Raw genomic sequence first — 25,276 nt, 5'->3', positions numbered from 1 at the left:
GTGGTCTGTGGGTTATGTACATCAATAATGGTGTTAAAAATGGAATTCCAGGGTTTTGACCCTGTGACAGTGAAGGAGCAGTGATATAGTTTCAAGTTAGGATAGCATGTGGCTTGGAGGGGAACGTGAAGGGCAGCGCAGTGGCTCAGTGGTTAGCACTGCTGCCTCAAAGCACCAGGGACCCGGGTTAGATTCCTGCCTCGAGCAACTGCCTGTGTGGAATTTACACATTCTCCCCTTGTCTGCATGAGTTTCCTTTGGGTGCTCCGCTTTCCTCCCACAATCCAAAGATGTGCAGGTCAGGTGAATTGGCCGTGCTAATTCGGCCTGTACGCAGTTAGGTCCCGGACTTCAACACACAATCCTGCTCCCATGCCCACATGTCTGTCCTTGGCCTACTGCAATGTTCCAGTAAAGCTCTATGCAAACTGGTGGAACAGCATCTCAACTTCAGATAATTTTATTTCATTTATTTTATTTTAAAAAATTTTTTTCACTGTTCTATACTTTTTATTTCTTGATTGTCTCTTTCTCTCACTCCCCACTCTCTCATCACCTTTTTCTCTCCTCTTCCTCCTTTGCTACCCTTCTCCCCTGCTTTCCATTTTGTCTCAGCTTCACCTCTCCCACCCCACATCCCATCCCCCACATATTTTGTCAGACAGCACTGGCTTCAGCCTTGGTCATTCACAGCTCCTAATCTATCTATGCACTGTCATTATCATCTCTTTATTGCTACCTTTGCTTCTGGAGCCATGACTCTCCTCTCAGCCTCGTAAAAATACCTCCCTATTTCTCCCCTTTTCTTAGCTTTGACAAAGGGTCAGTTAGACTCGAAAAGTCAGCTCTTTTCTCTCCTTACAGATGCTGCCAGACCTGCTGAGATTTTCCAGCATTTTCTCTTTTGGTTTCAGCTTATAATCATAGTTTTGCATCTGATAGGAAATCTGATGTGGGAATACTGGGGTTGGTATTAAAGGGGACTACTATTGTTAACAAAACTTACCTGGTCCATTGTCAAAGTTCTCATTATACTTTCATACAGAGAAGGAAGAAGGTGAGGATCCATTCCTTCACTGGACATTCCAAGGTTCACTGAATAGTCTTTGGTCTGGGCAGCACCTAGTCAAAACATCTCAAGAGTCTCAATGTGTGAGTTACGCACTCCACTGGATGCATTTTAATGTACACATATTTATTTTTGGATAGCCTTTTCAAGGTGTGGATAGCGCAGTTTCAAGGCAGAAGCCAGTTTCAGCCATATTATTTAGACGTTCTTTTATAAATTCCTGTTGAACTTGACTACTTTCAGTTCAGATGATTTTGCTGGGCATTTTAGGTGTCCCGGACTCCTGTTTTAATCACCTTCTCTCAAACCCAAGGCTTCTAACATAAATGATGTGATTAAAGAATCTTGAGTTGATATTTTACCACATCATGACACAGAGCATCTTAATGATTGAAGGAGCAGCAGATTTATTTACAGCTAAAGAACATTATAGAAGTAGGAGGCCATCTGAAGACGAGGATAAGAACTTTGAAAATAATAATAAAGAAAGGGAGTCAGTGCAAATGGAAGAAAAAAAGTGATATTAAATACAGGATAGAACATGAGCTGCCAAGTTCTGGGGGAGATGGTGAGTGTGGAGTGAAGCTAAGACAACTATCTTTGCCACCTGTAAAATGCAAGGATTCTTAGACTGAATTTTGAGGGACCAAAGCATTACAAGCAAATTTGAAGGATACAAGAGTCTGAAAGCAAATCAATAGAGAAATTCAGAGATGATAATAATATGCTTTATTGTTAAATGCCAGGTAAAAAAATTATACAAATCAACTTCATAATTAATATTTCAAATTAAAGTCTTTCTTAACAAGAGATGTAAAAAAAGCCCTTAGTGATGTGTTATGTCACGCTATAATTGACAGCTGAATGTACCAAGAACCATAGGAATGTTTTATTTAAAAATATTTATTGCATATTAACAATTGCAGTGCTATTTGGTAAGAGCTAATGAACATATTCAACAGTCACAATGCGTTTCGTCAAAAAGGTTTCAGAGTGTTGCAAAAGGGGTGAAACAATTCGAGTATATAATACAATAAGCCACATTTTTTTTTCAAATAATTAGCCACCTTAGCTAGCATTATGGTACCATCCTATCATTAATACTCTGGATTTGATTAGCAAAAGGCTAAAGTTTGATGTGGGGGAGGTAGAATTATATATTTTAACGTTTCACCTCCTCTCCAGAAGGAACTGACTGTCTTAGAAATTTGCCTTCTATGCAGTATAATGCAGATGGATTCATTACATTGTAAGTAAACCAATAGAAACACTCATTTAGGGGAAAAATGTTCTCTTACAGGGGATTTTAAGTGGAGATTCCTTTTGATCCATTGAGACATACACATAAGTGTTTTCAATGAAAGTATCATTGAGTGGCATTTTGATAAAGAAAAGCCTTTTAAAAATGAATAAAAAGGGTAACTTTTTTAAAAATGAGAAACCTGGCCATTTTTCAGTGATTTTGAAAAAGTAATCAGTTCACTTAAATCTGTCCTCTGTCCTTCACCAGTATGCAACAAAACACTGGTGCTTGGATTTCAGGGACTTTATAAGGGGACTATCAATGTTATCCTGCACTTGTTATTTCCTTCTTCTCATTGAGACAAACACAATTGAAAGAAATCTTTGCATTTACTCCAAGGGTCTTTAATTAGACCCAGATAAACAAAAGCAGTCAGCTGTCCAAAAGTCAGTAAAGAGCAATAAATATATTTGCAATAATACAAGGAATCTCAAATCCTTTGAAGTTAAAAAAAACTAGCAGGAACATCTGTAAGCCTAGCTTACAACCCACAGCAAAAAAAAACACATTAGGAAAATCCTATTGACAGGTAAAAAAAAATCTAATGTACGTACAGCGATTAACACATGATTGTAAAAATAAAATAAAAATTAGTGCTTTAAGAAATGATTGCAACAGCAATTAAAATACATGGTATTTACAGGGAGCTTTGAGCTATTTTATTTAGCAATTGACTTTTTAAATGTACAGTTATTGTGAACTTTAAGCAGTGGGGAGCAGTGATACCTGCTAGTGTTAATTGTGATGCCTTATGATCTGACCTTTTCTCAGCAGTTGATTGACCTCTTGTGATTGATTCAATCTGGTTTTCTTGAAAACGTTTCAAGAGACTTTATATGCAAATTTCGAATGTGAATTTATGTTAAGTTGTGCAGGTATGAAGGAAGTTACCAAACACGATACTCTGGTGCTGTGTCAGTTACTGGGGCCATCCAAATAATGAGAAAGTTAATTGCTGGGGACAAAACAGCTCTTTGTCCAGCAATGACTTATCCATGCCCCACTCCTTTCAAAGTCTTCTCCCCATTTCCTCAAGGTGCTTTCTCTTTTCTGGGATTTGAGTTCCTCGGCTGCCAGTTGTCCTTTAGTCCCTTGCCCAAGTGGCAATATTTATGTATAAGGCCAACCAGTGATGAGCATACCCATGGTAGGTGTCACAGATTTAACTTGTATCTCGACACAAGCACTTCCTTTCTCTGAGTCAAACTGTAGCATCCCTACTGCTGAGATTATGATACTAAGAACTCAAAAACCATATGTTCTCACACGCAAACAGGTCACTAGCTCCCAAGTAAAAAAGTTAATAATGGGAATTAAGAAATTCTTTGCTACAATAAAGGAAAGTTAAAGCTAATCCTTTCTGATTCAGTAACAGTCACATTATATGCACTGGATATAGTATCGCATGAGCTATTACACAATAACTGACGTCCTTTCTTTTAAAATACCATTTACATTAGGGAATATTTACAACAGTCACTTTAGACAGTAGTTAAAATGAAGATATCCCAGATTCCTACGAATGAAGGTTAAATCTGTTCATCCAAAGAGGATTTATGGAATTTATGGATTTTACAAGCACATTGGGAAATGGGAACTGCAGGAAGACACTGTTCTCGCAGGCCATTTGAAATAGTAAATTAGGTGAAGGGCGAATTCTTTCTCAACTCCATCCTACCCACTTAGTATTTGGGGAATGGCCTTTTGTGAACATTTGTGCTCATTGAGGGAGAGAGTGCTGTGGATCTGGAACACTATCTACATTCAGAATCCAGTGTTAGCATCAAGTTCTCTTTAGTCAAGTGCAGCAGTTAGATAAGGATAAAAGCTCCCTCAAATCTGTTGGGTGCCCTGCCCTTGGATCAAAATGATTGAAATTAATTTCAGATTGAAGCATTCCAGCCAGAAGACTGAGATTTCATCGCATCAGTTTGAATTTGGGTTCAAGAGATGAAAAGCCAATGTCTAATTTTCAACGCTACCCAGCTGTCAGTTTAACTGGTCTGAGTATTCATGCATAAATTTCAATCGACAGAGTTGTGCTGAAGCCCATATATTTTCTGACACCTGCATACTCTGCAGGTCACTGCAATTATGCAATATTCTGCACATTCTCAATTTCTAAATTTGAGATCGGTTTCCATTCATAAATATAATACAAATAACATTTTGTCATGTATCTAGGGCTACAAGCTGGAAATAATTAGACGCTTCAATGAGTGATGTAATCCATGAAACTTTGGAAGGCTACTAAACACGATAATTTGAAGGAAATTACATTGTCAACATAAGTGACCCAATCCGCCAGAACATTTGATGTAATTGCAGTGTATCATTTAGTACTGTTTAATCTACTACACACAACAATTGTTTTGGTAACTCATGTAGTTCTTTGCAACCTAAAAAGTATTTTTTATCTATGTCTCATAGGGACTGGATTAGCAATTTGGAGCATTTTTCAATCCTGCCTCTCTAGTGTAAGGGTATTAGTGAGTATTATATCTCGATCAGTTTACTGACTGACTGATTGAATGCCAAACTAGCAACTCGTACTTCTTCCCTCATCCATAACTCTTAGTTCCATACGTGCTCCCTGCTAAGCAATACACACTTATCATTCATTTTGTCAGCTTTCCAGTTATCCTTGTCTTCCTGGAATATGGATTCTTCTGGACTGTGAATCCGTAGGTCCAGTATTCCTTAGTACCTCAGTCAAGTGACCATCGCTTGGATGGTGAATGCTAATAAGCAATTTTACAGTGGAGGTCAGTGTAGCTCATTTGAATTCTGGCCACAGATAGAGTTTGGAGCGGTGAGGAGATGGAGCTGGGAGGGGTCACTGGATAGTGAGCCAGGCGCTGGAACAGCAACTTTTAGCTAATGCTTCTTCCTTATTCAGGGCAGCGCAACTATGTTTGGCACCAGAGATCAGTACAAATTATTTTTTAACATCAGCATGTGGAATTATTTAAATTTTGTGTGATTATTGGGCAGGGATATCTGCTAGTTACACAACCTCCACTCAGTCTCTCCTATTTAGTGCATAGCTGGGCAAATTTGGCTTTCAGGATGCAATTTCAAATTATGTACTTCTTACAGAAGCTCTAAGAGCCATTTGGTCTGAACCAACAAGCAGCACAAAATCATTTTCTTTGACGATCTTTTCACTAAACTGTGTCTTTTACAATAACCTTCACTGCACAGCATATTTCATCCCCCTCTTCCCCCCCCTCCCCCCCCCCGCAGCAAAGTGTAAAAGCTCCTGTCCCAGCAGGATGGCGAAGTGGTAAGTGCAGGGTTGTGGGTGTGAGACATACAGAACTTCCCAATCACACCAACATCTCCTTTGGTCATTCTGAATAACTTTGTTGTCTTGGGCCAGAAAAGATTCTCGCTGACATTGTATCTCTTCAAGAGGAGAGTGAGTGGTCTGTCTCACTTGGGAGCCCTTTCCTGTTCAATTGCAGACTCTGTAGAAGTGAAAGCTGTATTGTGTGAAGGTCTCTCCTGCGAAAGTGCTCTCACTGTTGCATGTAGCCTGGCTCTGCTGTGAAGGAGAGAGATTGTTGTAGTCTGTTCCACATTATACAATCACAGCAACATGCATGCAATACAGTTGAGATTGTGTCATGTACAAAGTGTGTGTTGTGTAGTGAAACAGCAATTTGGAATCTAGCCCAGACTATCAAAGCTTGAGATCATCAATGGAGAGCCAGCGGGTAGCCAAGCCTTTAAGAGTGTGACTTGAATAATGCCAGATCGTGCTTTCAGAAATGCCAAAATCGGGCATCCCATTCTGTGTCATCTTTAGCCCCATATGTAAAGTTTTAAAAATAATTTGACTGTATTTGGCAGCATCTGGTCTGCTTCCTTGCTGGACCCACTTGTACCATTCTTGATGTCAATATTTTCCATCTGACAGCAGGAGGAAACTGTGGAAGGATTTTCTTGACCACCCCAGCACCCTGGCTGACCTTGTAAAGAGCAAGTAGAAGATGAATGAATTTCCTGTGCAATTTGGACTCTTTTCCTGGAGTCTCTCTGCCAGGGTTTGTGTTACAAGAAAGATGAAACCCAGTCAGGGAAAGGTGAAATGATCTGGTAATGTTACTTTCTAACATGCCTGAAGCTTGCCTATTGTTTATACAAGTTGACCAGAGGCTTTTATTCTTGGGATTGTGAAAGTTTAATGGCACAAGGGACAAATGCATTGTTGGAGTAGTTAGTAATCTAGCCACAAAAAATTCCTTTCAATCTTTTCCATCATATCAATTTCCTTGCAATCACCAAGATTATGATAAACCTGGATGTAGCGATAAAACAACTCCAATTTAATTGAAATTCCAATTAAGGTTTAGATGTCTTTTGACTGTAGGGAAAGTGAAGAGCTGAATGAGGTAAAGAGTTCCACTGAGAAACAATGGACTGAATTTTAAGCTTCTGGTTGAGTGGGGAAGATGGATTGGAAGCTGAAGGGTCCACCCGCCCTTACAGTCTGCATGTTCAATGGAGCATTGGGTGGCCAGTTAGTAGCTGTTCTGACCTGAAGGAGGCTTCACTCCTTCCTTGGCACAAACCCTTCCCCTTGCTCCTTTACAATGTTGTAGTTATTATCAGGTTTCATGTTTCTCATGTCTGTTTCTCGATGCGATAATATAGTTAGCTCTTCTGACATTGAGTTAATATAAATTGTTTCATAGTCTTGAATTTTTGTTGCAGCCACATTCACAGTGGAAAATGAATCACACCTGTGTGTTCCGAGCAACAGATTTGCAAAAAGGAGCAAGTTGATACGGTGGTAGTACCGGCTGCGATGTGGCAGCGGGGTAATGTTGCAGTCACAGCTTGACTTGCAAATTCCCTCTACTCCCAGAATTGGTCTTTACCATTCATTGAATGTGCCAAACAATAAAGCATGTTGTTAAAACTCATTCAGATGTTGCCACCTTCCTGCTAATACATTTAATCATGTTCCCAGTGGCTGGTCTTTTCTACTGACCTTTTATCTTTAGCCATGCCCCAAAAATATAGTGGTCAATGAAAAATTGCAGATTGGATTGTTGACCAGCTTTACAGATTGCTAATGAATGATTTTACAATGGTAGGCAGGTTGCTGACTTTGGCATCCATGTGCATTCATAGAACTGCAAGGTTAGGACGGAGTGAGGCGAAGGGTTTATGCAATGGGTCTGTGCTATCCTTCCTGCCTGGCATCCACTAACTGACTCTCTGGCACATCACTAAACATACAGACAGCAGAAGGTTGGTATCATCATGCTGCATTTTCTGGCATTATTTAGATATGTAATATCCAATCAAATGAGATACAAGTCAGGGATAGTCCAATGAGTCTCTATGCAACCCAGTGAAGATGTAGAGAGAAATAATGCACTGGAAATTGTTTTCAATTATCGTTTGGATGGGCTAGGCAAAGATCTTGCATGCCATCAACAATTTGGTTCTAGAATCATAGATGTTTACAGCATGGAAACAGGCCATCTGAATCAACTTGCCCATGCTGTCCAGTCTTCACAGAAACAAACCATGCTATAGAGTGCACTAAACATGGGAAAGCTCAATGATTTCAGATTGAAAATGGTGAAAATGTATTGAGAAGAAACATTGTGTGGGAAAAGGAATGACAGATTGCAAAATGGCCTTCAGATTGCTTGCATGTTAGAGATTCACTTGATACTCACTGGATCAGCCACTCGGAAGTGATAGGTGATATCAAAGTATGGAGCAACCACCAATGGCCACTTGTGTGTTGTTCCCTGCGGTAGCGAGAGGACAGTGGAATGTAAGTACACAGTGTCAACCCCAAGAGGATTTCATATCGCATTCTTCTGCCTTTCTTTAGCATCAGTTATTTATTCAGAATTGTTGACTTCTTTATGAAAGCATTCGCTGACCAAACTTTGGCATCATTCTCCTGTTATTGATAGGGTCATTTATTTCCATGAGATAATGTCATCTCCCAAAATGAAAGCAGAAATTGCTGGAGAAACTCAACAGGTTCAGCAACATTTGTGCTTAAAAACTGGCAAGAGCAAAGTAATCTGCATTCTTGTGTGTTGAAATGCTAACAAAAGCTCAAACAATTTTATAAATTTAACTTGGATAATTTATCCAAAATGTGTTGTTATTCATGACCATAACAAATGGCTGATGATTGTAAGTAACTTGGCACAGGCATTCTTTCAGCAAGCCTATGATTGGGGTTCAGTGGCTCCATGTAGGACAAGTGGAGGAAATGGAACTCAGCTCAACTTCAGAAATGTAATTCTTGATGCGTCAGGGACTTAGATGAGATACTTCAAGGCAAAACCATTCAGGAAGACTCTTGGAGCGGGGATGCCTGAAGATGGTGCAACACTTGGGAGAGCTCAACTCTAGATGGCACCACTAGCTTCATCAGTGAATAATTCAAGGTGATGGCACTTCAGCCAGCATTCTGGAATGGATACCTCAATGAGATGAAGCTCAGGCAGCTTCCTGTGTAGGCTATCTGAAGGAAATGGAGTTCAGCCAGGCTCCTTGATTATTATCTAATGGAGGAGGAATCATTCAAGTTCTTGATGTGAAATCTGTGAAGAAATGGATCTTAAATCAGGAATCTAGGCAAGATTCCTCCAGGGAATGAATGCCCATTAAGTTCTTCAGTGGAATGTCACGAAAACTGAATGAAGAAAGACTTTGGTGTTGGAATTCCTTAAGAATAAAGACACAAAAGCCACTTCGAAGATCTGCCAGTCCCAACAACTTAATAAAGAATCACATTTCAAGAAAGGTTTACTCACACAATCTTGGGATGGCCAAAAATAGAACAATGCTTTGAAATGATGGGAAAAATAAAAGCTAAAAAATATCATATATACTGCAGTGTTTAGGTTCTACCTGGGTGACTGATGTCTCAGTTTTCAAGTCCATATTTGAGATACTCCCACATAAATTGCCGTAGTTGACACTGCACAGGTAAATGGCCAGAGGCACTGAGGTCCTATAGAAGAAAAAAGGTAAAATGGTAAGGCCAACAGGAAGGAGTGAGCTACTTTGGTATACTCCACTCTGGGACATGGGGGCTTGAATTTCACCCATGCAGCTTCAGGAAGTTGATAAAGTGATTCAGAAGATCGTTGACATCCTGAACTTTATAAACAGTGGCATAGAATGCAAACCTATGATTAACCTTTACAAACACTAACTTGGCCTCAACTGGAATACTGTGTCCAAATCTGGACATCATAGTTTAGAAAAGACATGAATGTTTCAGGAGGCACAGATGGGAGTTAGGCTTGAAGACCCTGCAGAATCCCCACCAGAGATGTCTCGGAAGGAATTGCTTGAGAAATTGATGAGTCCGCTAGGGGACTCCTGAGCACCAGGAACTCCCTCATCGTCTCCACTTAAAATCAGAGAATCCAAAGCATTCCAAAGAAATTAAGCAAATAGTCACCCAAAGCAAGTACAGAGTCTAATCTCTGAGTAACTATTCAACTGATCCATACTTAGTTCACACATCCTTTATCACACCTCCCCCAGACTGTGACTTGACAGCTCCAAGGACACAAACTGGCTTCACCTGCTCCAGACCCGACCTCACTTTGCTCGCACAGAAACCCTTTCACTGGATCCAACCTGGAACCCCTGCTGCTGGATCTGAAACCCTCTAAACCCAACACCACCCTCTCCGCCCCATTCCCACCCACCAGAACCAATTTCCCCATGCACCCAACCTAAACACTGCATCACTTACCCATTCTGCCTGTCACCTTGCATCCTGCTCACTTGGTATCCCGGCACCCTTCCCAATTGGCACTTACTTTAACTGGCTCCCTACGAGCTACCCATCAGAGATTCTAATTCTGGCACCTTAATCCTCATCAGCTGTCACCATATCCAGCTAGCATGCTTCTTATTTGACATTACACCCAATCCATCTGGCATCCTAATCCCTGGCACCTTATCCCTACCCAGCTGGACCATACTTACCTGGCATCTGACCCCCTTCCCATCTGGCATTCCCTGCTCTCCCAGCAACCTAATCTCACAGTTACCCTTATGGACTTGTTTTTAATAGCAGCTGTCAAAATGGCTGTCAGGCTGTGAAAATAGGGTGTGGTTTCTCTTTCTCCAATGGCTCTGTGCTATACCAGAAGTCAGAATGGAAGTCCACCTCCAGATTCCTGAAGGAGTCAGGTATGGAATCTCCTCTCAGAAATGTCCAGCTCTCTTCGTTGGTTAAAAAAAACAATTTGAGAAATCCAGCCCAATAATATCCATAATGCAGACAGAGATGAACAATGAGTCCAAACAAACACAACATTCACACTGACATCTCTCAACATGATGAGCAGAAACGTGCCTATTCATATTGGCCCTCCCACCATTCCCCATCCCACCCAGAGAAAATGAAAATTTACACAAAACAAAACAAGTTAGGAAAAACCTCATAGCTACTTAGATCCTTCACTTCCACTGCCTGGAGTGTACATTGACATATTTGCTTATTGACAGCTGTACATTGACAGCCTGTGTGATAACTTCTCACTCAAGAGGAGTAAGAGCAACACAGTGGGTTCAAGGTGAGCACACCGGGATCCTCGGAAGATCAGGGTGGCTGTTACTTTTTGAAAAGTTCCTAATTAGCTCTCCTAATTGCTTGTGACTGAAAATGTCAGGAAGCATACTAGCCAGAATATTCAATTCATGGTTTCTGCTGAGCTAGGTCATGTCCACCAAAGCAGCAGTGGGATTTCTACAATCATGTCTCCCAATCATGTCCAGTGGCTGTGATGAGGAAATCCATATTTGGATGCAAAAGAGGACAGGACTGAGGGCAATGATGTCCATTGACAACACCCTCAAAACAATTGTGTGTATATGTAGCATCATTAAGTTGCAAAATGCCCCCAAGTCCCACATGAGCATCATCAGTCAAATTTGACACTGAGCCAAATGAGGAGTTATTGACCATATGGGATTGTCTTTGGTTTGTGCCACAAACTCCATTCACTACCTCTCAGTTTAAACCTCCTCCTTGGCAATTGTCTGAAGATGAATGAGACTGATTTCAATGTTGACCTGGAGATGAGCTACAGACCATATATGCACACCATCACTAATTCCACCTCAGACTCTACTATTGCCACAGATCAGTTATTCCTGGTGAAATTCCAGATCAGTTATTCCTGGTGAAATTCTTAGCCATTATTTTGACTATTCAAATGCAACCATGTTTGCCCCTCCAAGTTATCACCCTCATAAACTTAAGCTCATCTAAAATTGTGTCCAAACACACACTAAAGTTCCATTCTCCAATCATCCTGAGCTCACTGAGACATTCACAATTGGGTAAGCAGCTCCCCAGTTTTAAAATTTCAATTTTTCAAACATTGCCATGTTTGCTTTCTGGAATTTCCATGCCCAGGGGCCCCTGATTCTGTGTAAGGGCTGCTACTGACCACTTAAATACCTCACCCACTTAATATGATGAGTCTTCCCCAATGGAAATGACTTTACTCTGACATATTTCTTCTCATGACTCAATTCCATTCTTTTAAATGATTTCTTGTCAATTCTCATGGTTTATCCTAACCCCCACATTTTGAATTTAATTCAGATTTTCATGTGTAAATCGTTCCAAAATCCTTTTGGAAATCAATAGAAAATTTTTTGGATCTGTTTACTATAGAACACTTAAATTGTCACTTTTTTCAAAACTGTCAAAGAGATTGCTCAGGCATGATTTTACCCTTGTGAACTAGGCTATTGTAGAGGTAATCTTTAAAATGGTCCTGATGATCTAAGATCTGAAGCATTCAATTTAACTTTAATTGCAAGACTTAAATCAATAAACCATAAACCAATGACCTTACATTTGGCCTTCAGCCATATGGCAAATCTCAATTGATAGCAGAAATATAGTCGCATACAAAGGTTCACAGGATGTGTTTCTAGTATCTGATAGACACCAGGGCTTAAAACTTTTATAGTTTTATCTCAACTCACACATCACAAAATCCTCAACATTACTTGTTTCTCCCACACCCAGTTCCACATACATTTCAGGTTCTCATCCAATTATCCCCAAGTTAACATGTACCCATCGTCTGTTCCTCAATTCCATTTGGTTTCAGGTATTCCTGCCAGACCCTACTAGATGATTTGATTACTGACCACAATTAAACAGAATATCACATTAATACCTTGCTTGTTTCTTCATTACAAACAACCAAACCTCAACTAATTTTTGGAAAACCTCAAACATACAAGGATTGATTGTATCATATCAATGGAGAGAAGCCTGTTTGGTCCTTATTTATCTATCTGTTTAGTCACGTTTTTGCAAATGGACACTTCATCGGTCTATTTCAAATCCTGTAATTCTTCCCCAGTGTCCAATGGCAGTCATATATTGAATGGCAGTAGTGCACAAATCCCTTGCCTGGTCTTTTCAGCACTTCAGGATAAATACCAGGCAACTATTGAGTGGCTCATCACAGCAGGGGATTTCAATTGATGTCAACACCCCTGAGTTGGGGAAGGGAAAAAATAATCATTGCCTGATAGTTAACTAGCAATCCCCACTGGTTTACCAATGTGCACAACTTATGGAAAGGAGCAGGATGTCCATCTTGTCATGTCACGGCATATCCATAAAGACACTTGCCAATATTTATAGATGAACCATAGAAAGCATTCTACGTGGATGCATTACAGCTTGGTGTGGCAACTGATCTTCCCAAGACCACAAGAAATTACAGAGAGGTCATTCCAGTCCAGTCCATCACAAAAACCAGCCTTCCATCCATTGACTCTATCTATATTTACTGCTGCCTCAGGAAAGCAATCAACATAATCAAAGACTCGCTCTCACCCCAGCTGTATTCTCTTCCACCCTCTTCCATTAGGCAGAATATATAAACGTTTGAACACACGTGCGACCAGATTCAAGAATAGCTCTTTCTCTACAGTTATCAGACTTTTGTACAGATCTCTCAAATACTAATGTTGATCTGTCTCTCTGCACACTGCATTCTGCACTCTGTTTTGTTACCCTGGTGCAATTTATATGGTACAATCGCCTGTAGAACCTGCAAAACAACACTTCTCACTGCATCTCGGTACATGTGATAATAATAAATCAAATCAAATCAATGGATACCTTGCTTGTGTCATTCTGTTAAATACCTTAAGAATTGATACTATTTTGGCTTATGTTAAGATTAATCATTTTGTTGAAATACCACTGATAGGTAAGGAGCAATGCATTTTCCCTGAAAATTAAGCTAAAGAATTTTGTTCAACTTTAAAGTGAGCTCAAGAAACATATTAACAGAAACTCTACTTTCAAGAAAGCAATTCACTTACTTCATTTGAAGAGTGATGGTGATATCTATGGGTGTGGTCTTGCTGACTGGAATTGAGTATGTATAATTCCCTGAGCTATAGAAAGGAGCAGAAAACAGTTAGTGTTCAAACAGATGATGGCAGCTGCAGACAATGCTACTCCTCTCTTACAATCACAGTTTTGTCACTTGTCTATAAACATTTCATAAAATATATAACTATAGGATTAATAATACTATAACCACTATAGAAACCAACGGATTACACAAATGCATTTCTATCTTGCCTCATTTCCAAATCTAGGAGCAAATTTCTGGAACAATGATTTTTGGTTCCTTTTCTTACTTATATGCTATTTTGGGCTTAAATTAATCTTCTCAATCTTTACCCATTACAGATACTGGCTTCAATGCATTAATAAAATTGACCTGAGCTTAATCTTTCAAAACATTTCACCAATTAATTTCTGAGATAAAACTATAACTTTCTTCTGGTCTCTGGTTAGTGCATATTTTCTAAAAAAAACAAATATTTCAATAATGCCACAGCACAGATATCTTGACACTGATAGAATTATTTTAAAAAGGCACAGAACATTCATATTAAATTATCTATTGTCCTAGCTTGAATATTGTTAACATTTTGAATCTTCTGTGACCCTCCTTCAGAGGACTTGAAATATTAACTCCATTTCCCTCTCCTGGTCTGCTGAGTTTCTCCAGCAATTTTTGTTCTGGTTTGTTTCAGATCTCCAGCATCCACAGTTATTTGTTTAACTTAAATATTGCTGTATTGTACTAATTCATTCAATCTGCAAATTAATAAGGAAATTCATTCAGCATTCTTCATTAACTAAGTGTATATAGAGTAGTATTGATCCAGTTCACATCCCCTGATAAACATAAATATAGAAACACCAATAAATGACATACCTAGGGCTGCTATTTTGCAACTGGAGTAGGAACAATAATCAGTGCACCACCCAAGTCCAGTTAGTGAATCTGATTTAATATACATACCCAGTCTATGCATAAAAGGCATCTTAAGCAAGTTCACACTGTCACTGTGCACATCTGACTGATGAAGTAAACGTTTATCTATCAAATACTTCTCTTGTAACCTGACTGAGAACTCATCCTGCATATAGGACACCAATTGAATATGTCACACCAGTCCTCCTGTGTCCATATATATTTCATCAGACATGCTGCATACAGATTGTGTATATATCGGAGCAAATTATTGCAGATGCTGGAATCTGTACTAAAAACAAAAAATGCTGGAGATCACGGAGGGTCAGGCAGCATCCATGGAGAGACAGTAAGCTAGTGTTTTGAGTCTAGATGACTCTTCATCGCTTCACATCAGCTCTGATGAAGAGTCATCCAGACTCAAAATGTTAGCTTGCTCTCTCTCCAGGGATGCTGCCTGACCTGCTGTGATTTCCAGCATTTTTGTTTTGTGCAAATATAAGTCTTGTACTTCAGCCCAATTTTTTTCCCTTGTCCTCTTCTCAACATATAGATCTGATTCCCCAAACTGTGAACAGTCCGGTCCAGTATCCTGACTGAGAACACAGTTCTCGTCACAGTATTGTCCTGCTTTAACACTGACAGTACTACAATTAACACAGCAAGCATCTTACGCTGCTAACATTCCTTACCTGCAGGATCCTTGGCTCAGACAGTACTGCTCTGAGATCTCCAGACCATCCTCAATGATCTGGATAGAAGTCAAGGTGGTGTTCTTCCCTTTGGGAGAAGAAATGGGATAGTGACAAAGTTCCCACAAAGAAACATTGCCTCTGTGTATAATTTTAAAATATCAGTACATGCAGCACTGCAAATGTTATGTGTATGTCTTTGGTACCCTAATGTATGTTGGATGTTTAGGTTGTGTGTATAGTGTTGTTTGTGTTTAAGTATCTTTTATATGATATATATATTTCCTCATAAATTAAAATATGAATAGAATAAAATAATAATTAATTAAATATAAACTTGGTCCCTTAACTTACTTTTGATCTTTGCAAACCACCCCTCCAACTACCTACTGTCACATTGCTAAGAAGGCACAGAACTGTTTCTTTCACACATGTACAAACTATCCTATTCTCCTCATCTCCTGACCCCTGCAAAGATCATCAAATCAATTAAAGCCACCCTTGTCACTCAGTTCCACCTCACCACGTCATCAGCAGCAGAAGAAGCATGTGCTCTAAATGAAACACTTCCTCAGTTCGGGTACCCAGTGTCATTATCAACTGCAGCCTAGTTGTTGCTCTTTCTGCTCTATCCAAACAATGCATCTCAGTCTCAGTTTCATCCTCCTACATCAATGTGACATTTTCCCATTTTCCATGGCAACCATCCTGACCTCTCCCTCTGTGATTGCTGTTTTGTGCCAATTAGTCCTGATTTGAAGCTATTTTGAATTGTAGCCCATACTTGCGCTGAACTGAATCAAAACTGCAGAAAGTTACATTGAATCAAACTACATGCTACAAACCTATAGTTGCACTTGACTGAACAGTTATTTATTTCCCTGTAACATATACTTTCTGCGCTAATGTACGTCATAGTCGGGTATCTCAGAAATAGCTGAGCATGCATGACATCAGTGTGGATATAACTCACAGTCTGGGTTGTTGTTGGTAGTGTCCATTTGTTCAGTGCTTCTTTGTCTTCTTGCGGGCAAACTGGGCAGTTTGTTTTGTGTACTGGCATAACGAGGAGGGAACTTTGATTTGCCATGGATGTTGGTGATCTGTGGTAGGGGACTGTAACTGTTTGAGCTGGATCTGGAGGTGCTAACCACATCCCTGGAAGATGTCTGCCTGCTGTTGTAGCTGTTCGCATTCTCGTTTATTGAAGACTTGGCTTTGATATTGCTGGTGAAGGATATGCCAGCTTGATCTGGAATGACCAAGAATATTTTATAAAAGAACACTGGTGTTTTCATTTTCGTTAAATTGTGCATCACATAAAAGAAAAGGATGTGCTATTCCTGAGGAGGGAAAAGCATCTGCACTTACCAGCAGTGGAATGGTTAGTGCTGGTTGATGAAGGGGTCAATGGGTTGGTAGTCACTGGCAGGATGCTACTAGCAGGTGGATATGTAGAGTTAACAGGGCAGCACAGTACTTCACATAGAAGGGTGTAGCAGAGACTAAGTGGTCGAGGGGAGTGGGACACAGGAGAAGCAGGAGAAGGTATATCAACTGCAAATAGAAAGAAAATATTTGTAACATAAAAAAGTGAGGCAGTTTATCAATGATTAAAACTCTAGTCATATATTTCCAACTGGCAGAAATAAAGCATTTCACACTAGAGTGCTTCAGGAAATAGAATTGTAAGGTCAAATTCATTTCAATTCATACAAAGTAAACAAAAATGATTCACACCCTCCTTTTACAGTACAGCCTGTGTAGGTTAAGTGTCAGCTCCAGAACCTCAAGATAAAAGGTAATTCTGCTACCCATCTGTACACTCCATGTATGTCTTTATGTCAGGTCTTACATCTATATCAGTGCTTCTACAAGGGTTAAATGAATTTCAATTCAGTGCAGATTTTGGAGTGAATGTATAATTTGTCTGCTGCTTTCCTGCATCATCTCGATCACTGTTCCACCAACACAGCAGAAAATCAGGACATTGATCTATTCTATGTGAACCACTGCACTCAAGGACCATGGATTGATTGTTATGCAAAATGGAGTAAACAGTTGGGGATTGCTATTTTCATATATGTTTCACTCTAATGGTTGAGATTGTTCGAGGAAATGAATCCCAGAATCACTTCTTGTTTCTCTCTCTCCAGCTTCAAACTCTCTTTTCAGTGTCGAGAAGTGATTGGTGTGGAATGATGGGAACGAAGTCATTGGTGTGGAATGGTGGGAATGAAGTGATTGGTGTGGAATGGTGGGAAGGGTCATGGGTCATGCTGAGGGCTTCAATCTCTAAATCCCGGTAACGATCATTGCGGCCTCGCAGCTCTCAGCCCCACCTCATCCCCATCATTTATATCCCTTCAATTTCTCTTAATCTTTCACACCAAGGACATCTTTACAAGGACGGTTTCAGCTCAAGCAAATGACTAAAAGGAATGAGAGACAGACGGGATTTTACAGTAGGGAACCAAAAACAGTGGTCTCACATTGATCTAGACTATTTTCTGACTCGCAGCCTGACGCAGCTAATTGCTATTTGGAAAGGAAGTAATAGGAAGGTGGAGCTGGGCATCAACATCACACATTTAGAAACTGATTGGTGCCGATGGGTAATGTTAAAGTCTCACAAAGGTTTGTTACACTTAACTGTCAAAACGGCAGCAGCCAGACTAAAGTGAATTAAACACAATGTTTTGGAAAAGATTAATAACTCTATTGCTCGAACTCAACCTCCTTTGACTATCCATTACCCCTTGCCATCCTGTGACTTCTTTTCTCCTATGGCTTCATATATCTCTTGCCCTTTGAATATCCTGCTGATTCCCTATATAATTTTCCTCCTCTTGCTTTGCTTTTGCATGCACTCTCCTCATCACAGATTTGTTCACCTCGAGGGTAGGCAGTGAGAAGGAGAAGCCCAGTCTCCCTAAGCCTCTATATCTTGGTCTTCTATTGTGCTTTATTCTCCTCTGTTCCTCTTTTCTCTTCTTTTTCTTAACGTCACTTTGTCTCACATCCTACCCTCTGTGCAGTCTCTTCTTCAACTAAAGAAGCACAAGCAAATGCCTGTTCCTAATCAGCAAGCATTTTGGAAGTGCTGACTGCATTTTAAATCAAATGCCTTCAAAATCTAATACAGCTGAGAAAGTAGTGAAGACACAGCTAAGATTGGAACAAGCATTGGGTTTGGGGATGAGTGAAATAAAATCTGGTGGGAAAGCGTTGATAGGAAATGAAGGGAGGAATAGAGAGAGAGTAGGAGAAGCAGAGAGACTGAAGCCAAACCTGTAAGGGTGGACTGGCCAACAGAGGCATAACAAACCACTGTGAGACCCAACTAGGGATCTAGAGGAGAACTGTACCCTGAAAACCGATGTGCCCCAGATAAATCTTTAATTAAATAATACCAACAGGATCAAATCTTTAAATAGCACTGATGTCAAGCTGTGTATTTTACAACAAATTGAATTTACATAGCACCCTTAACACAATAAAACATGCTTCACAAGAACCAAGGTTGGATGGTGAGCCACACAAAGTGATATTCGGGCAGTTGGTCAAAAGCTTTGATCAAAGAATTGATTTTAAGGAGGGTCTTAAAGGAGGGCAAAAAAGAGAAGTTAAGAGATGGTGATGTTTAAGTAGGAAGGTTCAGCGTTTATGGCTAGGCAACTGAAGGCATGCTTACAGATGGCAGAGTGATTAAATATACAGGATGCTCAAGAGATTGGAATTAGATGAGCACAGATATCTGGGAGGGTACATGGATCTGGAAGACTCTACAGACTTAGGGAGGAATGAGAACGTGGAGTCACTTGAAAGCAAGGAGGAGAAATTTTAAATCAAGAATTTCTTGACCAGAAGCCATTATAGGTCAGTGAGCACAACAGCAGATGATTGAACTGCACTTAGTGTTCAGAAGACAGCAAAGGTTTCAAGACTTTACGCTTATAGTGATAGAATGTGGGAAGATATGGCAAGGTAAGGTATGGTTTAAATATTTTTAATATCATATATTTTAGACTTTGGATTTTGAACTAGTGATATGTATGTTTTGGTTTGTGTGTCTGAGCGGGTTTAATGATTAACTTGTCAGTATTTCGGGAGGCTTTTTAAAATACCAATATGAGAGAGAGAGATTCATGAAGTGTAATGGGAATTTGTTCAAATTGGAAGAGTTTTATGAGCAGAGTAAACATTGAAAAGTATTAGCTTGCTTTCAGTTAGAAGACCATCAAACTCTGAAGACGAAGAATTAAAAGCAATAGTTAACTCAAACCTATGTACATGATAGAGAAGGGAATTCTCTCTGATATATCAGTACTATAAAGGGATGCTTTTGGGATAGGTGAAATATAACATTGTTATACATGTTTTGAACTTTTTCAAATTGTGGTATTGTAAATAGCTTGGTTTATTCTATTTTATCTTCATTTTTTTTGTGTAATAAACTTGTTTTATTGATAAAATCAGATCTGCGGCATTATTGTGCTTGTGATTCAGTAAAGTCCAACTGTTTAACAAAAACAAACAAATTATGACCTATCAAGTGAAAATTCAGTCTGGGATCTGACTTGTCTAATAATAAAATCAGCTGCGATCATAATAATGGCTGGGACTATATTGGAATAATCGGGTCTTGAGGTCACAAAGGCATGCATGATGGTTTCAACAGCAGACAAGCTGAAACTGAGACCTAGTCAGGAAATGTCACTGAGCTTGAAACGGGTAATCTTAAAGATGGAGTGAATATAAGGGATGGATGCTCATTTTAGAGTTAAACATGACATCAACAACTAGGAAATAATTTGTTTTTATTGTCTAATTATTAGTAACAGTTTATAATACAGATAGGGATGGGTGATTTAGCATTTGGTGGTTCAGTAGGTAAGTTTAATGGCAAACAAATTAAGTAATTATGTTCAAAATCATTTCTAGAGATTAAAGCTATGCATAATTGGCTTTATTTCAAAATTAATTTATATCTTTTTTCAGCATAACGTGTACATGATTACAGCAGAAAATCATAGTCACCTTGGTGCAACTATCAGGTACATGGTACAGCAAATCTAATATACTCAGTGCATGCAGTACAACCAAGAGTTTTAAAGTAGCCAAGTTCCAGGTAGCCAATAGCTAATATTCTGAATGCAGACTTATATTGGGAAGCATTATGCATGGACTGGGAAACCATAGGCATAATTTTCCATCTGATTATTTTAGCAAACAGAAGTCTGGACAATGCCAAAGTTGAAGAATATGCATTCAGAATTTTGGCCATATGGTCTCCTATTGTCCAGTCCCAAATTTCGCCTCCATCAGTAAAGGATGGTGAGAATAACGTACCAGGCAGCCGGTGAGTTACAACCGTGCCCTGCGCACTGAGAGGCGTTGTCGGCCAATGGATTTCTTTCGAGGTTGTACGTGGATTGACATCAGCAGGTGATCTGCATATCAAAAAAAACAATCATACAACATGCATATTAATTGTGGATGGTTAGGTAATTTCATGAACTCATTTATAGCAGAACCTCACCTATTATTATTGAAATGTTCCCATGGAAATGGGAGCCAACTGGGAGCCAAGATTTTCTTGGATTGTTTTCTCCCCTCACTTCCATTTCTCCTGTGGTGAAGCCCATAATTTCATTCATAGACCAATTTCAGATTTGTAAGAAGGTCACTTTAAAATATTGGAGAGACATTATTCTCAAGAGGCAGCATGTTGATTCTGAGATAAGTGAGATGGCACCAGGTGAGACAGTTAGGTCATGTATTTAAGACAAATTCTAAAGAGGAAGTCTCCCCACAGATTGGCTTTTTCTTTTCTTGGGGAAGAACTGAAAGAATCACTTGCATTTGAATATTAAGTACTTCAGATATAAAGTTGAAATTTGGTGACTTGTGTAAAAATAGCACACAGTAAGAAGCAACTTGATTCAAGGGGAAAATCGGAGCTGTAAATGTGTTGCTGGAAAAGCGCAGCAGGTCAGGCAGCATCCAAGGCGCAGGAGAATCGATGTTTCGGGCATGAGCCCTTCTTCAGGACCTATTCCTGAAGAAGGGCTCATGCCCGAAACGTCGATTCTCCTGCTCCTTGGATGCTGCCTGGCCTGCTGCGCTTTTCCAGCAACACATTTCCAGCTCTGATCTCCAGCATCTGCAGTTCTCACTTTCTCCTTCAAGGGGAAAATCAGCAATAAAGTCAGTTTTAGTGATTTTTGTTAATGAGTACATGTTTAGGACACCAGGAGAATTCCTAGTTTTTCAGTTATTGTATCCTTCAGTATCTACTCAAATCCACAGGACTTCAAGTTTAATATTGCCAAAGCATTGCCATCAACTCCTTTAGTAGTGAACTGAAGTCTCAGTCTAGAATACTTGCTTAAATCTTGAAACAGAACCTGAGTCAACAGTATTCTGACTCAGTGAAGTCACATTTTCACAACTATCACATGCAGTGTGGCCACCAACCTCAATCTCAAGCCCATTGTCTGTTAAATGATGACATATTCAGCAAGGCCCTCAAATCTGTTAAGGCAATGATCTTCCATAGCGATGAATTTACAAAACAGAGATAAATACAGGTCTAGAAAGGGAAAGTAGATTCTAAGTAAGAATATACCTAGGTTAAGCACTAGAAAGGAGCAGGTAATGTAGCCTTTTCAGTCTAAACTGTTATGCAATGAAATCATTGCTGACCTATATTCTCACTCCATTACCCACATTAGTTCCATTCCTTATCTAGCACAGGTCTACCAATCTCAGATTTAAAATTATTAAATGAGCTACCATCTACTGCTTCTCATCGAAGAGTTTCGTATAAAAAGGTTTACTTTGCCTGAAAAAGCACTTCCTAACTTCCTTCCTGAATGACATCATTCTGATGATATGATTTCAAAGTCATATCCCATTGTTCCAACTCCCCCACCTACAGAATACAATTTCTGTCTACCCGATTCTGTCACCATTCAAAACTTGAATAATCTCAATCAAAACACCTCTTAACCTTCTCCACTGCAGGAACACAAGCCTATTTAATGTCATCTTTCTTCATAATAGAAATCCTTGAATCTCTGGCAACATTCTGTATACCTGTATTGGGTTCCTTCCATGTTTAACATATCCTTCTGAGAGTGTGGTGCTTGGAACTGGATGCAGAAATCAAGTTGCAGTCTAACCAGGGCTTTGTAGAGCTAAAACAAAGCTTCTTTCTCTTTATATTTTAGCTTTTCCAACATAAATGGTCATATCCCATTCATCTTAGAAACAGAACCCCAGTTCTGAAGAAGTCATATCAAACTCAATGCATTAATTCTATTTATTTCTCAACAGATGCTGCCATACCTACTGAGTTTTTTAGGGATTCTCAGTGTTTGTTTCAGATTTTCAGCATCCACAATATTTTGCCTTTTATACAGACTGTAGTCAATGGTAGATGCAAAGATAGATACACCTAAATGTTTGAGAGAAGGCGTGGGGGGTGGGGAAGAGAGGGAGATGGGAAAGTAAGTTGGGGAGAAGATGGGGCTGTGGGAGGCAGTGAAAAGAGTGGCAGAGAGAGATAGACAGACAGACAAAGACAGAGACATGAATTGACAGAAGAAGAATGAATGCATATCTAAAATAATGTGGGAGGGAGTTTAAAATAAGCCGAGAGTGGAGGTAGACTGCGCATCAATTTACTGTGACAGTGCCATCTGGATGTTTCTTTCAATATTCAAGTCTTTTGATATTCTCACTGTAGGTTTGTATCAGCTTTTCGATCAACTGACACAGTTATTGTGACTCTGACTTGGTAACAATGAGGGTTTTAGTGGAACCAATATATGCATTAGAGATTTGGATCTAAGAGATGATCAAGCTCTAAAACTAGTAGGGTAAAAAGATAACATAATCCATTGCCCAATTCCAAAATAAGTGTAATGACTTTGAATCATAGAATTCCTACAGTGTGGAAAAAGGCCATTTAGTCCATTGAGTCTACACCGACCCTCTGAAAACTATCCCACCCAGACCCAGCCCCTAACCCTATCCCTGTAACTCTGCATTTCCCACGGCTAATCCACCTAGCCTGAACATCTGGACACTACGGACAATTTAGCATGGCCAATCCACCTAACCTGCACAATTCCTGGACACTACGCACAACTTAGCACGGTCAATCCACTTAACCTGTACATCCTTTGACACTATGGAGAATTTAGCACAGCCAATCCACCTAATGTGCACATCCCTGGACACTACAGACAATTTAGCATGACCAATCCACCCAGACTGTACATCCCTGGACACTACAGATTATTTAGCATTGCCAATCCACTTAGCCTGCACATCTTTGGATTCTTGAGTTGATCACAACTTCAGTGAATTTTTTGAAATACATCCTGAATGTATAAAGAGCAACATGTGACTTGATTTCTCTTGAGCTTCCCCTCCTCATGTGCCTGTTGCCTAGAGAGTCTGGAGATTTCTCACTGCTCTGGAGCTCAAAGATCAATTCACTCACCGATCACCTTCTGTCCCATCATCATTGCGCAGGTTCAGCACATAGAGTGTTGACATGGATATTACACTGATGAGGCAAAAAACACAAATTTAGTTCAAAGAGTAGGGTTTGAAATTCATTGCTCCTGTCACTGAAGGTCTATAGCGTATCTCAGAAAAAAAACCCTCTATTATAGTTTTTAGAAAATGGTAATAAAAGTTATATTGTTTCAGAGTGACCATCACTCAATAGCGGAACAAGGCAAGCTGAAGCCTGATGGAGTGTTAGAGAATTAAACACTTTGCCTTCACTTCTGGAATGGAGTTTCAAGTTCAACCTACACTGATGAAACAGAAAGGTGGGACCAAGTGGGAATGTTGATAAATAACCGAGCAGAGTTCTTTACACTTTGCAACTCCTCAGATAATGAAGCAGCAAGAAACCACAACTGTCAGGCAAGACCGTATCCAACAGCAAAGAATGAAATCTTGATATTACAATTGCTGAATCCCTAACAATGATCATTCTGGGGGCTTACCATTGACCTGAAACTTAACTACACCAGCATTATAGGCTCCGGCTACAAAAGCAAGATAGAGGTTGGAAACTTTGCACTGAGCACTTCACTTTCTGACTCCCTAAAACCTACCCAAGGCACAGGTCAGTTGTTAAGGAATACTCATTACTTGCCTGGATGGATGCAGTTTTAACTGCACTCAAGAAGCTCAGCAATCTATCTATCACTTTAGACATTCATTTCCTCAAATTCTGGCAAACAGTGGCTGCAGTGTGTACTGTATATAAGATGTACTGCAGAAACTCACCAAATAGCAGTTTTCAAATCTACAAGGTCTACCATTAGGACAAAAACAAGGGTAGCAGACACAAGGGAGCATCATAATCTCCAAGCCACACCTTATTTTGGAAATGAATCACTGTTTTTTCACCATCACTAGGAATTCCATTCCCAATATGACAGTGGGTGTGTGTACACCACTTGACTGCTAATGCTAAGAATGCTGCTCACTACAACATTCTCAAGGGCAATTAGGGATGGACAATAAGCACAAGTCTCGCTAGTGATTCTTATGTCCATGGAGAAAATAAAGTGAAATTTAGGATTGAGATGTAGAATCCTGTTTGACAGTGAGGTAAGTGGTATTGATGTGGTGATGTGAGATCCTATAGGATATTGGGATGGTGGCATGGAAGATTGAAATGGTTATATGAGATAGTTGTGTGGGATTTTGAGATAGTTGTGTGGGATCCCATGGGATATTGAGCTGGTGGTGTGATATTCCCTGGGATATTGAGACCTTGATGCGGGACCCTCCCAGGAGTTTTATGATGCTGAAAGTGGTCATTTGGCCATCATATCCATACCAGCTGTCTGAG

General features: G+C 39.7%; 1 protein-coding gene across 7 annotated transcripts in view; it reads right to left on the bottom strand.

Annotated features, from left to right (window-relative positions):
- Positions 1-1,781: 1,781 nt before the first annotated feature.
- The window catches only part of myrf (myelin regulatory factor), a 237,814-nt gene continuing 214,319 nt past the window's right edge, over positions 1,782-25,276 (bottom strand). For 5 of the 7 annotated variants that reach the window (XM_072592142.1, XM_072592144.1, XM_072592147.1 and 2 more), the window contains 9 exons: positions 23,903-23,968; positions 20,740-20,840; positions 16,759-16,944; positions 16,361-16,639; positions 15,388-15,475; positions 13,746-13,820; positions 9,270-9,372; positions 8,072-8,146; positions 1,782-5,919 (listed from right to left, as the gene is read on the bottom strand). In XM_072592142.1, coding sequence (XP_072448243.1) covers positions 5,830-5,919; positions 8,072-8,146; positions 9,270-9,372; positions 13,746-13,820; positions 15,388-15,475; positions 16,361-16,639; positions 16,759-16,944; positions 20,740-20,840; positions 23,903-23,968 — 1,063 coding nt within the window. In that variant the 3' untranslated portion in view covers positions 1,782-5,829. The remainder of the gene's footprint in view (positions 5,920-8,071; positions 8,147-9,269; positions 9,373-13,745; positions 13,821-15,387; positions 15,476-16,360; positions 16,640-16,758; positions 16,945-20,739; positions 20,841-23,902; positions 23,969-25,276) is intronic. The other 2 variants (XM_072592145.1, XM_072592149.1) reach the window with 2 other exon arrangements.

The sequence above is a fragment of the Chiloscyllium punctatum genome, chromosome 22 (assembly GCF_047496795.1).
Source record: "Chiloscyllium punctatum isolate Juve2018m chromosome 22, sChiPun1.3, whole genome shotgun sequence".
NCBI lineage: Eukaryota > Metazoa > Chordata > Chondrichthyes > Orectolobiformes > Hemiscylliidae > Chiloscyllium > Chiloscyllium punctatum.
The sequence above is the reverse complement of the archived record's forward strand: the minus strand, read 5'-3'. Positions and strand labels throughout refer to the sequence as shown.